This window comes from Myotis nattereri, assembly GCF_964212035.1.
Source record: "Myotis nattereri genome assembly, chromosome: 3".
In the NCBI taxonomy this organism is placed as follows: Eukaryota; Metazoa; Chordata; class Mammalia; order Chiroptera; family Vespertilionidae; genus Myotis; species Myotis nattereri.
Genome location: NC_138077.1, coordinates 205446511 through 205458597, shown reverse-complemented (window position 1 = coordinate 205458597; position 12087 = coordinate 205446511). Strand labels below are relative to the sequence as shown.

Genomic DNA, 12087 nt, shown 5'->3' with positions numbered 1-12087 from the left:
GGGCCTGGGCTACCCGTCAAGTGCCTGCTTTATTCCGATAGGAAACGCTGGAGCAACTCTCGGCCCCAGCCTTTACACTTTGTGAAGGCAACTGGGAGGATTCCAAGAAAACAGACATTTGTGAACAGATGCTGAGAAAAGAACAGGCTAAATAGGCAGCTTAAGGCCAGGGTGAGAGAACGAAAGGTGACAGGCGGCGTGGACCCTCCGCCACCTCCAGCCAGGACCAGGCCTAACGGAAGTAGTTGGGACATTCATGGGCAACCAGGTGCCAGGCTTGATCAAAGGCCTGCACGACAGCTGGCTCCAGGGGCCCTTGCTCGGTGGCTGCCAGGTTCTGTTCCAGCTGCTCCAGGCTGGACATGCCCAGGATGACCGCATCCCTGTGCGTACCCTGGAAGGGGAGATGGACAGACATCAACACACCGGCACACCATGCTGCAGTCATGCACACCGCCAGCCCTGCCCCTGCTGGATTTGGGTCTGATGTCTGTTTGTACCTTCTGTTACTCCAGAAAAAACTTACCTTGCCTTCAAACAGCTCGGAAGCCCTGCCTCCAGCCTCAGCAGACCTAAGTTCAGAGCCTCTGCACTCAGCAGCTGGGTAAACCTGGGTTACGTACTTGACCTCTCTGGACTTCAGGCTTCCTGAACTTCGCAGGATGATTGTGGGAATTAAAAGTTTGTGAAGTACTTTGCTTCAGGCCTGGCACTTAACAGGTGCTCAGTAAAGGGAGCCAGACAACGCCCCAGCTGGGGGAGGGGAAACTGCAGGGAGAGGACAACCCCACCAGGGACAGAGCTGGACGCCGCAGAGCCGGCAGCCAAGGATGGAATAAATGCTAATGGTTAAGAAAGGTGGGTCTCAGGTGTTCATGTCCAGTCATGTGTAGCCGTGGGGCCCTGGTCAAGCGAAATAGCCTCTGAGCCAGTTTCCTCAATAAAATTGGGATTATGTTGCCCTGCTGCCCTGCCTGAGTGGCTCAATAGATTGGAGCATCATCCAGTACACGAAAGGGCTGCAGGTTCAATTCCTGGCCAGGGCATACCTAGGTTGCAGGTTTGATCCCCAGTTGCAGCACATACCAGAGGCAACCAATCAATGTTTCTCAAATCAATGTTTTTCTCTCTCTCTCCACCCCACCCATCTCCCTTCCTCTCTTAAAAGAAAAAAAAAATCAGTCTTCGAGTGAGGATTAAAAAATAAAAATAAAATTAGGATTATACCTAATGAGGCCAACAGTATTCGTGACAGGGCACTAAAGGAACTTAAGAACAAGATTACCACCCAAAAGAACTGGGCCATGGAGAAATTTCAGAGGAAGCAAAGGAGTAATAAGTCACCAAATAACTGTGTCGTCCTCTCCCTTCTTCCATCCCCCCCCTCCCCCACCCCTCCAACAAAGGGAAAACAGAAGCAGAGCCTCCTGGGATGGCTGGGTTACCTGGAGCTGTGAGTGGTGGTACATCCACTGCAAGGCAGCTGAAGTCATGCTGGGGGCACTGCTGCCATATGCAGCCTGCAGGGCCTTCTCCACCAGGGCAATGGCCTTGAAGTGGTGCTCCTTCCAGAAGCTGGGCAGGTGAGGGGGGTGGCACAGAGGTCAGTAGCATGGGGTCAGTCACACTGGGGCCACAGGCAAAGAGCCAACCAGGGCAGCTGTGCTCACCCCAACCCCACAGCATGGGATCTGGGGGGGGCGGGGGGGGGTGGAGGGCAGTGTCCTTTTTAGCAGTGGGTCTCCTGCCTTATTAGACAGCAGAACCACTCAGGATGTGGCTCCCTCACCAGAGACCTTCGCAACGTCTTTATTCCTAAGAACACAGAGCCTGCCCACACTTTCCCAGTGGAGCAAAGGTAGCCGGTGCAAAGGGCAGGCCCCAGGCCTCCTGAGCCTCACTCCAGGGCTCTTTCCTTCCCTCTTGGCAGGTGATGAGCATTTCCCAGGAACAGCTGTGGCTTGGAAGACCACCTGGTATTAAGGCCAGGGATCCTCATTTCCTCGCAGAGGTCCCAAGCAAACAAGAAGAAGCCCCACAGAGGGTTTGGTAATTCCTGCAGGAATCCAGACACATAGGTCCAGGCTGCAAGGGAAGGCCTGGAGCCCACAGGAAAGCAACCTAGAACTTCTCCACTCACATATCAGGACAACAGCCCCACCCCCAAACCCCTGACACAGACTTCTCCAGCTCACCGATCCCTGTAGATCTCAGACCAGCTATTTCCAAAGAAGCGGCCCACAGGCTGTTTCCCGTCCTTGTCCTCATACTTGTACTTGCCGGTCAGCAGGCCCCCTGTGGGAAGGCTGCAGTCAGATCCCCTGACCTGCCTTGTTCCCAGAGGCTCTTCTGGACTGGACTGGGGCAGGGACACCAGGAAGGATGGAAGACACAACCCAGCCTCTTGTCAAACACCTCCCTGCCCCCCAGCACCAGGAATGCCCACCCACCCCAGGAGGAGCCTTGTCCCCACAACAGCCTGTACCTGCCAAAGGGTTGTAGGCGTAGAACCTCAGTCCAAAGTGCCTGAGACAGGGGAAGAGCTCCGTTTCCACCTGCCGGGTGGTGGCGTTGTACATGCCCTGCAGGGAGAAGGGCCGGCTGGAGAGGGTGCAAATGTCAAGAGAAGGGACCCCAGCAACCATCTTTTAAAACCTTCAGTCAAAACCTGCCCAGGACTTCAGCAATGATTTCCCAGATCATGAGTGGTGGTAGGGGATGGGGAGACAGTGTTGGGCCCCAGGAAGGGACACTAGACTGGAGCTATCATTCCACAGATATCTGTGGGCACCAACTTTGGGAGGGACACTGGGCTTCCAAACACGAGTAAGTCCAGCAAATCTCTGTCCCCAAGAGATGTTAGAGGCGAGTTAAAGACACAGAGAGGAGACAGATGATCACAACAAAGGCGGATTCTATGATTATGGCAGGTGCTCAATGAACGTATGATGATTAGGTCTGGAGATTAGAGGCCCCTCGGGGGCATCAGGAAAGAGCACTTCTACCAGGGCGAAGGGGGAGGAGTGTTCCGGGCTGACGTGCAGAGCAAGGAAGCAGGAAGGATGGGACCAAGGTATTCACGTAGGCAGAAAGGGGAGCCAGGGCCAGAGCAAGCAGGTACCGGCTGGCCAGGCTGAGGAGCTTGCACGTCATCCGGAGGGCACCTGGGGCTCATATGCAGGCTGTGAGTAGGGGAATGGATGCTATGGAGAGGGCATGGGGTCAGTCAGAGGGGCCAAGAGAAGTCGGGATCAGCAGGAGCTCTGGAGACCGAGGCCTCTGCAGACCTGCCCCGCACCTGGTACACAGTGGGAAGGATCCAGCCGTTGCTCTTGCAGAGGGTACAAATCTCAGCCACCTCCCAGGCTGCATAGTTGGAGAGGCCAAGCTCCACAAACTTGCCCTGCAGGGGAGAGGTGGTGGTCAGAACCCAACACATTCCAGGAGACCAGGAAGAGAAGACCACAGTGAAGACCCTAGGAGTGACCCTTTGGGACAGCCCTGGAGCCTCCACTCTCCTGGGTAATGACAGGCCAAAGAGGGAGCAGCAGACCTCCTCCCGGAGCTCGGGGTGCCACCCTCACCTCCTGGTGAAGCTGGTGGCAGGCACGTAGCGTTTCTTCCACGGGAGTGCCATGGTCAGGCGCATGCAGGTAGAAGAGGTCCACCTGGGAGCACTGCAATCGCTTCAGTGATGTCTCCAGCTGGGACCGGAGACTGTCAGGCTTCAGGGACTTCCCATCCCAGGGATTGGCCTTAGTGGCAATTTTCACTTTGGGGGAGAATAGTTGAGAGACTTATTACAACCACTTACTAGCCATGTGACCCCGGCTAAATTATTTAAGTTCCCCGAGCCTCGATTCTATAATCTGTAAAATAGTCATGATAATGGCGCTGTCTTCATTGGGAGATCATGAGGATGAACTACATGATCTTACATGTAAGTTCTCAATGGTCACTGCTGCTATAATAACTACTAGAGGGCCGGTGCCCGAATTTGTGCACGGGTGGGGTCCCTTGGCCTGGTGGGCGATCAGGGCCAATTGGGGCCATCGAACCAGTCCTGATTGGGGCCGGGAGGGACCATGGGAGGTTGGCCTGCTGCAGGGGGTTGGCTGTGGGAGCGCACTGACCACCAGGGGGCAGCTCCTGCATTGAGCTTCTGCCCCCTGGTGGTCAGTGCGGTCCTTCAGTCAGTTAGGCTTTTGTATATATAGATTATTAGTCATCAAACTGCTGGCTGTGCCAAGCCTGGCCCTGGAGGCTGAGTGCACAGAGATGAACTAAACACACTCGATCTCTACCCTCAAGGAGCTCAGAGTCTAGAACAGTGGTTCTTAACCTTCCTAATGCCGCGACCCTTTAATACAGTTCCTCATGTTGTGGTGACCCCCAATTTCATTGTTACAAATTGAACATAATTAAAGCATAGTGATTAATCACAAAAACAATATGTAATTATATATGTGTTTTCCGATGGTCTTAGGTGACCCCTGTGAAAGGGTCATGTGACCCCCAAAGGGGTCGCGACCCACAGGTTGAGAACCGCTGGTCTAGAAGGTGAGATTACAATACGGTAAATACACAGAAAAGCACCAGTGCCCAAGGAGCCCAGAGAAGGGGTATGTGGTCAGCCTGGGACTGCCAGGGAAGGCTTCCCCGGGGGCTAACACCCAAGCTGAGTCTCCCAGGATGAGTCACAGTCAACAAGGGCTAGGAAGCACATTCCAGAAGGTGGGAACACAGGCAAAATCAAACACAAGGCAATACAGTATGTGAAGGGCCATACTTGGCAATTCTGAGTTACAAGAGCATAAACTCCAGGCATGGAGCAATGGGACAAGAGAGAAGAGAAAGGGCACGGGCCTAATCCCAAAGGGTTTTCTCAGATACCATCATCCAAAGTCGGCGTGTGTTCTGCACTCTGGCTGCAGTATAGAGAAAAAACTCAAGGGGGCGGGCCTGGAAATATGAAGACAGGTAAAGAGGCTGCTGGGAGAATTCAGGGAAGAGATGCATCTGCCTGAACATGAGCGCTGGCAGAGATCAATTTGAGAGACAGGTAGAAGGTAAAATGAGCAGAAGGCAATTATAGTTTCCCTTCCCTTTCCAGACTCATGGACGCGGGCACACCCCACACCCACTGTAGAGACACAGTCCCCGTGAGAACGAGATGGTGCTCTGCCACACAAGCAGCGTGGAGATGCTATGAAGAATGCTGGCTGTCTGGACTGGTGGGTGGATGCAGTCTGCACTTTTCATACTTGCCAAAGGCAACTCAGCAGTTCAGAGGGAAGTCATCAGACCACTGCGCATGAGGCAACAAGTCCCAATTCTCCATTCCCCTGCAAGTGTAGTGTGAACTTTGCCTCAGATCCAACCTGAGGACTTTGGTCCAGTGAGCCTGGCCTCAAAGAAGGAGCAGAGAAGGATTGGAAGAGAAACACCAATTCAGAAACAAAACCTTCATTATCAGTGAGAGGCAGCCAGGTGAACTAGAAAGTGCGGGCCTGCGACACGTTCTCATTCGGTTCCTCCAGACCAGTGGTTCTCAACCTTCTGGCCCTTTATATACAGTTCCTCATGTTGTGACCCAACCATAAAATTATTTTCGTTGCTACTTCATAACTGTAATGTTGCTACTGTTATGAATTGTAATGTAAATATCTGATATGCAGGATGATCCTAGGCGACCCCTGTGAAAGGGTCGTTCGACCGCCAAAAGGGTCGCGACCCACAGGTTGAGAACCACTGCTCCAGACCCACCAAGCCATGAATCTAAGGACCCAGAAAAAAGCCCCACAAGGGCTGGGAAAGAAGAGCCTGCAGGGGGGTGGGGGTGGGGGTAAGAAGGCAAAGTGTGGCAGTGTTAGGGGCAAAAACAGAATATTGGGGACTAGATATAGTTATGTGGACAAAAGGGGCCACATGCTAACCCGACAAGCTCCGGGAAGGCCTGCATGGCGGTCTTGCAAACTCTAAGGCCTAAAGTAACCACAAGGATGGTCTGAAATTAAACTGTAACTAAAAGCAGTTATGGTAGGTGGTTCCGTCGTAGGCTGGTATCTTCCCTGACAAGGTCAATCTTTACCTTAACTGAGCCTATCGTCTTTTTGCATCTAGGATAACATATCCTTGAAATGTCTGGGTAACTTGTAACTTCCCTTTTTCCCAGACCCCTCAGGGCACAACCAAATGCCCTGAGCGCCAAGACAGATGCCACAAATTCCTTCATCGTTATTATCATATTCATTGTTGCCTGTTAACTATCCTGTACCCACCTAAGTAAAAGAAGTACTGTCTTATCATTTTACTTTTTATTCAATCCCAGAGTTGTCGTCCCCCCTCCCCCACCCCGCACACCTCACCCTCCGCCCCCTTTGCTTTCTCCCACCTCTCTAATCTATCACCAATGGAGTTCATGGAACCCACGTACGTCTCCTCCTCTGAATGTAATGTATAAAAACAAGGGGAAAAAACACCATTCTCCAGAGCATTATCCCAACCCGCTGAGATTCTGCTTCCCAGCAACTGTCAACAGTTTGGCTCAAACTCACAAAAATTCTTTACAGGTTTGAATGTGTTTACGTCGTCATAAGAAATACTAGAGACAGAACCTGGCTGGAGAACCTAGCGAGAGAACATGGCAAGAGAACATGGCAAGAACTTGGCTGGAGATCTTGGCTAGAGAATCTGGCTGGAGAACCTAGAGAGAGAACCTGGCTGTAGAACCTGGCTAGAGAGAACCCAACCATGCTGATCAACTAAACCCTGTATCCGTGTCATTCCTTCTTCGCCGACTCCGTCCACACCTTTGGGAACCCCTGGACCTGCTAGGGCTGGACCCCAGCATAACACTATCCTATCTAATAATAGAGAAACGTGGTAATTAACCATAACTTCGCTACCCTTCCCATTGGCTAATCAGCAAGATATGCAAATTAACTGCCAACCAAGATGGCGGCCGGCAGCCAGGCAGCTGAAGCGAACAGGAGGCTTGCTTGCTCCAGTGATGGAGGAAGCCAAGGTTCCTCACCTGCCACTGCCGGCCTCTGAGCTTGCACTCTGAAACAATGTAGCAATTATAGAACCTAAACAAACCCCAGAAACCTGCTTTCAGCTGTCAGAGCTGGAGCGAGCAGGACCGCAACAGTGTTACAATTATAGAACCCAAACAAACCCAGATCCCTGCTTTCATCAGCCGAGGTCTCAGAGCTGGAGCCGAGCCTCAGAGCTAAAGCCGGCTCTCAGTTCCAGTGACAGCCATAGAAGGTAAATAAATCCCAGAATTAAAAAAGAAAAAGAAAAAAAGGAAAGGTTGGGAGCTTCAGTCACCTGCCAGCCTGAAAAAGGCCCTCAGCCCTTCACCCAGACTGGCCAGGCACCCCAGTGGGGACCCCACCCTAAAGGGGGTGTGGACAGCCTGAAAACAGCCATCATCCCCTCATCCAGGCTGGCCAGGCACCCAAGCAGGAACCCTACCCTGATCCGGGACACCCTTCAGGGCAAACCAGCCGGCCCCCACCTGTGCACCAGGCCTCTATCCTATATAGTAAAAGGGTAATATGCAAACTGACCCTAACAGCAGAAGAACTGGGAATGACTGGTCACTATGACACACACTGCCCACCAGGGGGCAGACTCTCAATGCAGGAGCTGCCCTCTAGTGGTCAGGTTGCTCTCACATGGGAGGAGTTCTGTTCAGCCACAAGCCAGGCTGATGGCTGCCAGTACAGCAGTGGTGGTGGGAGCCTCTCCTGCCTCCTCAGCAGCACTAAGGATGTCCGACTGCAGTTTAGGTCTGCTCCCCTCTGGCAAGTGGACATCCCCCGAGGGCTGCCAGAGGGATGTCTGATTGCCATCTTAGGCCCAATCCCCCAGGGAGCGGGCCTAAGCCAGCAGGTGGTCATCCCCTGTGGGGTCCCAGACTGCGAGAGGGCACAGGCCGGGCTGAGGGACGCCCCCTTCCCCCCAAGTGCACAAATTTTTGTGCACCGGGCCTCTAGTATAATAATAATTATTATTTTTTAAATGAAAATTAAGTTTCTCTAAGAAAAAAAATAGAAATACTAGAGGCCCGGTGCACAAAAATTTGTGCACTTCAGGGGGGGGTGTCCCTCAGCCCGGCCTGTGCCCTCTCGCAGTCTGGGACCCCTTGGGGGATGACCACCTGCTGGCTTAGGCCTGCTCCCCAGGGGATTGGGCCTAAGATGGCAATCAGACATCCCTCTGGCAGCCCTGCAGCCCTTGGGGGATGTCCACTTGCCAGTGGGGAGCAGACCTAAGCTGCAGTTGGACATCCTTAGCGCTGCTGAGGAGGCAGGAGAGGCTCCCACCACCACTGCTGTACTGGCAGCCATCAGCCTAGCTTGTGGCTGAACAGAGCTCCTCCATGTGAGAGCACCCTGACCACCAGAGGGCAGCTCCTGCATTGAGAGTCTGTCCCCTGGTGGGCAGTGTGTGTCATAGTGACCAGTCATTCCCAGTTCTTCTGCTGTTAGGGTCAGTTTGCATATTACCCTTTTACTATATAGGATAGAGGCCTGGTGCACAGGTGGGGGCCGGCTGGTTTGCCCTGAAGGGTGTCCTGGATTAGGGTGGGGTTCCTGCTTGGGTGCCTGGCCAGCCTGGGTGAGGGGCTAATGGCTGTTTGCAGCTGGTCACACCCCCTTCAAGGTTGGGGTCCCCAATGGGGTGCCTGGCCAGCCTGGATGAGGGGATGATGGCTATTTTCAGGCTGGCCAAGCTGGCCTGAAGCTCCCAGCCTCTCCTTTATTTCTTTTTTATTATTATTCTGGGATTTATTTACCTTCTATAATTGAAACTTTGTTGCTGCTCCAGCTCAGAGGCCACGGCCTGCTGAAAGCAGGTATATGGGGTTTGTTTAGCTTCTATAATTGCAACTTTGTTGCTTATAGTGGAGCTCAGAGCCAGGCCGCGGCAGGCGGGGAAGCTTGGCTTCCTCCATCACTGGAGCAAGCAAGCCTCCTGCTCGCTTCAGCTGCATGGCTGCCGGCTGCCATCTTGGTTGGGTTAATTTGCATATCCTGCTGATTAGCCAATGGGAAGCGTAGCAGAGGTATGGTCAATTACCATGTTTGTCTATTATTAGATTAGAGTAGTCATACTCTGTTAACCGAATTAAAGAAAGCACATTCTAACCTGGCTGGGAGTTGTATACCCCTGGGACCCAGGAGTCACAGTCACCCTTGGACCTGGGAGTCAACTTTGGAATTTGGGCCATTCTCATTCAAGAACTGCCTATTATCATAGAAAGATGAACAACCTTGTTGCCTAAACAAGAGAGTCCCACCCCAGCCCTCATTACCTACTTCCCCATGTTATCTTTGTCCTACCCAATATAAGCAGCTGGCTTATAAGGGGTTTCAGAGCAGATTTTTATGGACGACCTACTGCTCACCCATACCGTGTGCAGTATTGGAATAAATGCTCATATGATTCAACCCTGTCTCTGCTGAATTGGCTCAAGTAGTGACAGGCAGCCCAGACCCCTTAGTTGTCCGGTTACAGCAATATTAGCTAGCGTTTACTGGGCCCCACTATATGCCAGGCATCCTACTAGTCACTTTTTTTTTTTTTAAGGTATATATTTTTTTAATATTTTATTGATTTTTTTATAGAGAAGAAGGGAGAAGGACAGAGTTAGAAACATCGATGAGAGAGACTGATCAGCTGCCTCCCGCACGCCTCCCACTGGGGACGTGCCCGCAACCAAAGCACATGCCCTCGACCGGAATCGAACCCGGGACCCTCCAGTCCGCAGGCAGACGCTCTATCCACTGAGCCAAACCGGTCCGGCCCTACTAGTTACTTTTAATGGCATTGGGCTAATGAGGAACAGTCTGTCCCTCCACAGACACACACTTCCCCCTTTCAAGCTACACCTGCCTGCTGGCCATCCTTCTGCTATAGGCACCTCTTACCAACATGAGAGAGGTGTTCCCGGTACATGATAGCCCCCTGACTAGGGGGCGAGGACTGTCCCCAACCTTGATTCTTGTCTTTTCATAGAGATGAATTGATATGAAAAACCCTGACTGTGTTGTGAAAAGCCGATTTATTAAGTAATTAAGGCAGTATCCTTATTGAAAAAAGCAAAAGGAAAGTAAGCAAACCTACACATTTGGCTTATGAAGCACAGACAGACTCTCAGTTAATCTGAAGAGCAAGTTGGGTGGGGGTCCGAGGCATTATACACCCTCCCGTCTACAGGCTGCAAAATTCCTCTGCTGACTATTTTGATAGAGATTAATTCTCGAGGTCCCTTTTTTTACTTTGTTGTGGCCTTCCCAGAATTCATGGAAAGCACCTGGCAATGTAATCTTGCCAAGCCTTGAGATTGCTGGCTTCTCTGCTTAGGGAGTAAAACTGCCCTTTTTCCCTTCCCCCTTTCCCCCTCCCTTTCTGCATTCTCTCATTAAGGAGGTTTTTTAAATCATTTGCTCCGTGTCCTTGGCTGGGAAAGATAATGGTTTGTTAGTTACAAGCTGGCTGCAAACTGCCCACAATTTGGCCTTGTTTTAACTTTCCTGTCTGATTCCCTACCCCTCTGGCCTGGAATCCTGTAACACCTCCTCACACCAGGCACTTTGCATTTCCAATCCTCGTCTTTGCACAGCTGTGCCCTCAGCTCTAATGCCCCTTTCTGCCACTCTCTGCCCAGCAAACCACTACTGACCCCTTAAGGCCCAGCCCCAGTGTCCTCTGCTTTCCCTAGTGCCGCTCCCTGTTCTGGTGGTCCCCTCCCCTCCTTTCCCCACGGTGCTGCCCCTTCTGGGCTCCCCAGTAATCACTCGCTTCAATCTTCACCACTACACTGAGCTCCCTGGAGGTGTTAGAGTCACGTTCCCTTCTATTACCCGTAACAAAGCCTGGCCTGGGCTATCTTACCACACCCCACCCCCAAACCCACCCCCAGCCCCGCCCCACACCTCCATCTCTGCTCCCCCAGCCCAGCCTGCAACTGCATCGCTACAGCTCTCCCTGAGAGCGCCAAGGGGACTGCCAACCGAACTGAGCAAAGTCTAGGGACTGCCAACCGAACTGAGCAAAGTCTAGGGGCTGCCAACCGAACTGAGCAAAGTCTAGGGGCTGCCAACCGAACTGAGCAAAGTCTAGGATGAGAAAAGGGTGCTGGGGAGCGCCAGGGCGCTGAGGGCAATGGGGAGAGGGGCATGGCAAAGCGCCTGGGGCCTGGTTATGGGCACCTGGCATGACTGCAGGCGTGGACGGCACAGCTCTGGAGGCCAGTGCCTCGGAGAGGTACCCCAAGAAAGCACACGGGTAGAAAGCTAAGGGCTAGACCAGATTTGGGGGTTCCCGAGTTGCAAGCCCTAAAGGAGAAGGGAAGGGGAAGGCGATCAGGACAAAGCACTGCCCAGCTGCCGGGGCCCGAGGAGCTGGGACTCAATTCACAGACTTGCAAGGCGGCCAGGGGAGGGACGAAGCTGTCGGTCCCGACCGCGGTCGGCGCACAGTGGCCCGGGTCGGGTCAGCGTCCGGCACGGGGCAGGGGGCAGTCAGGGGGGCCGGGCGCAGGCACTAGCGTTACCTTTGCAGTCGCCGCCGCCCAGTCCGAGCCCCAGGCCGCCCAGGATGCTCTCGGACTGGCCGTCGCTGTACATGAAGGCCGTGTCCAGCTCCGTGTGGCCGCGCTCCAGGAAGGCGCGCACAGCCGCGGCGCTGGCGGGCGCGTCCATGCGGCGCCCCATCTCCATGGTGCCCAGCACGGTGGCCGGCCGGGCCGGGGCGCCCGAGGCGGGCCGCGGCGGCCGGGACATAGCGGCGGCGCTGCTGACGCTGCGGGGCTGCGGGGACCCACGGCTCCGAGCGCAGCGAACCGCGGCGCGAGTCACAGCGCGAGATACCGCCCGCAACATGGGGTGCGCGCCTGCGCGCTGGGGCGCCTGGGACCCCGCCCGCCGCAGCGGGGAGGAGCCGGAGGAGGCGGCGGCGCGGGCGCCGGGACCAGGGACCTGGGACCAGGAGCGTCGCGTCCCTCCGCGCACGCTGTGTCCGCGGGCGTCGCCTTGGGGACCGTCCGAAGGCGCGCGGCGCGAGGGGCGG

The 12087-nt window shown here is 53.9% G+C and overlaps 1 protein-coding gene across 1 annotated transcript; it reads right to left on the bottom strand.

Moving 5' to 3' along the window:
- Positions 1–232: 232 nt before the first annotated feature.
- On the bottom strand, positions 233–12037 carry LOC308516066 (aflatoxin B1 aldehyde reductase member 2; the record flags this gene model as incomplete). Its single annotated transcript, XM_081086831.1, has 7 exons — positions 11573–12037; positions 3585–3772; positions 3299–3403; positions 2486–2582; positions 2196–2295; positions 1446–1575; positions 233–394 (listed from the first exon to the last, which is right to left on the bottom strand). The coding sequence occupies exons 1-7, from the start codon at positions 11898–11900 to the stop codon at positions 233–235; spliced, it is 1110 nt and encodes a 369-aa protein (XP_080942957.1). The 5' UTR covers positions 11901–12037.
- Positions 12038–12087: the final 50 nt, after the last annotated feature.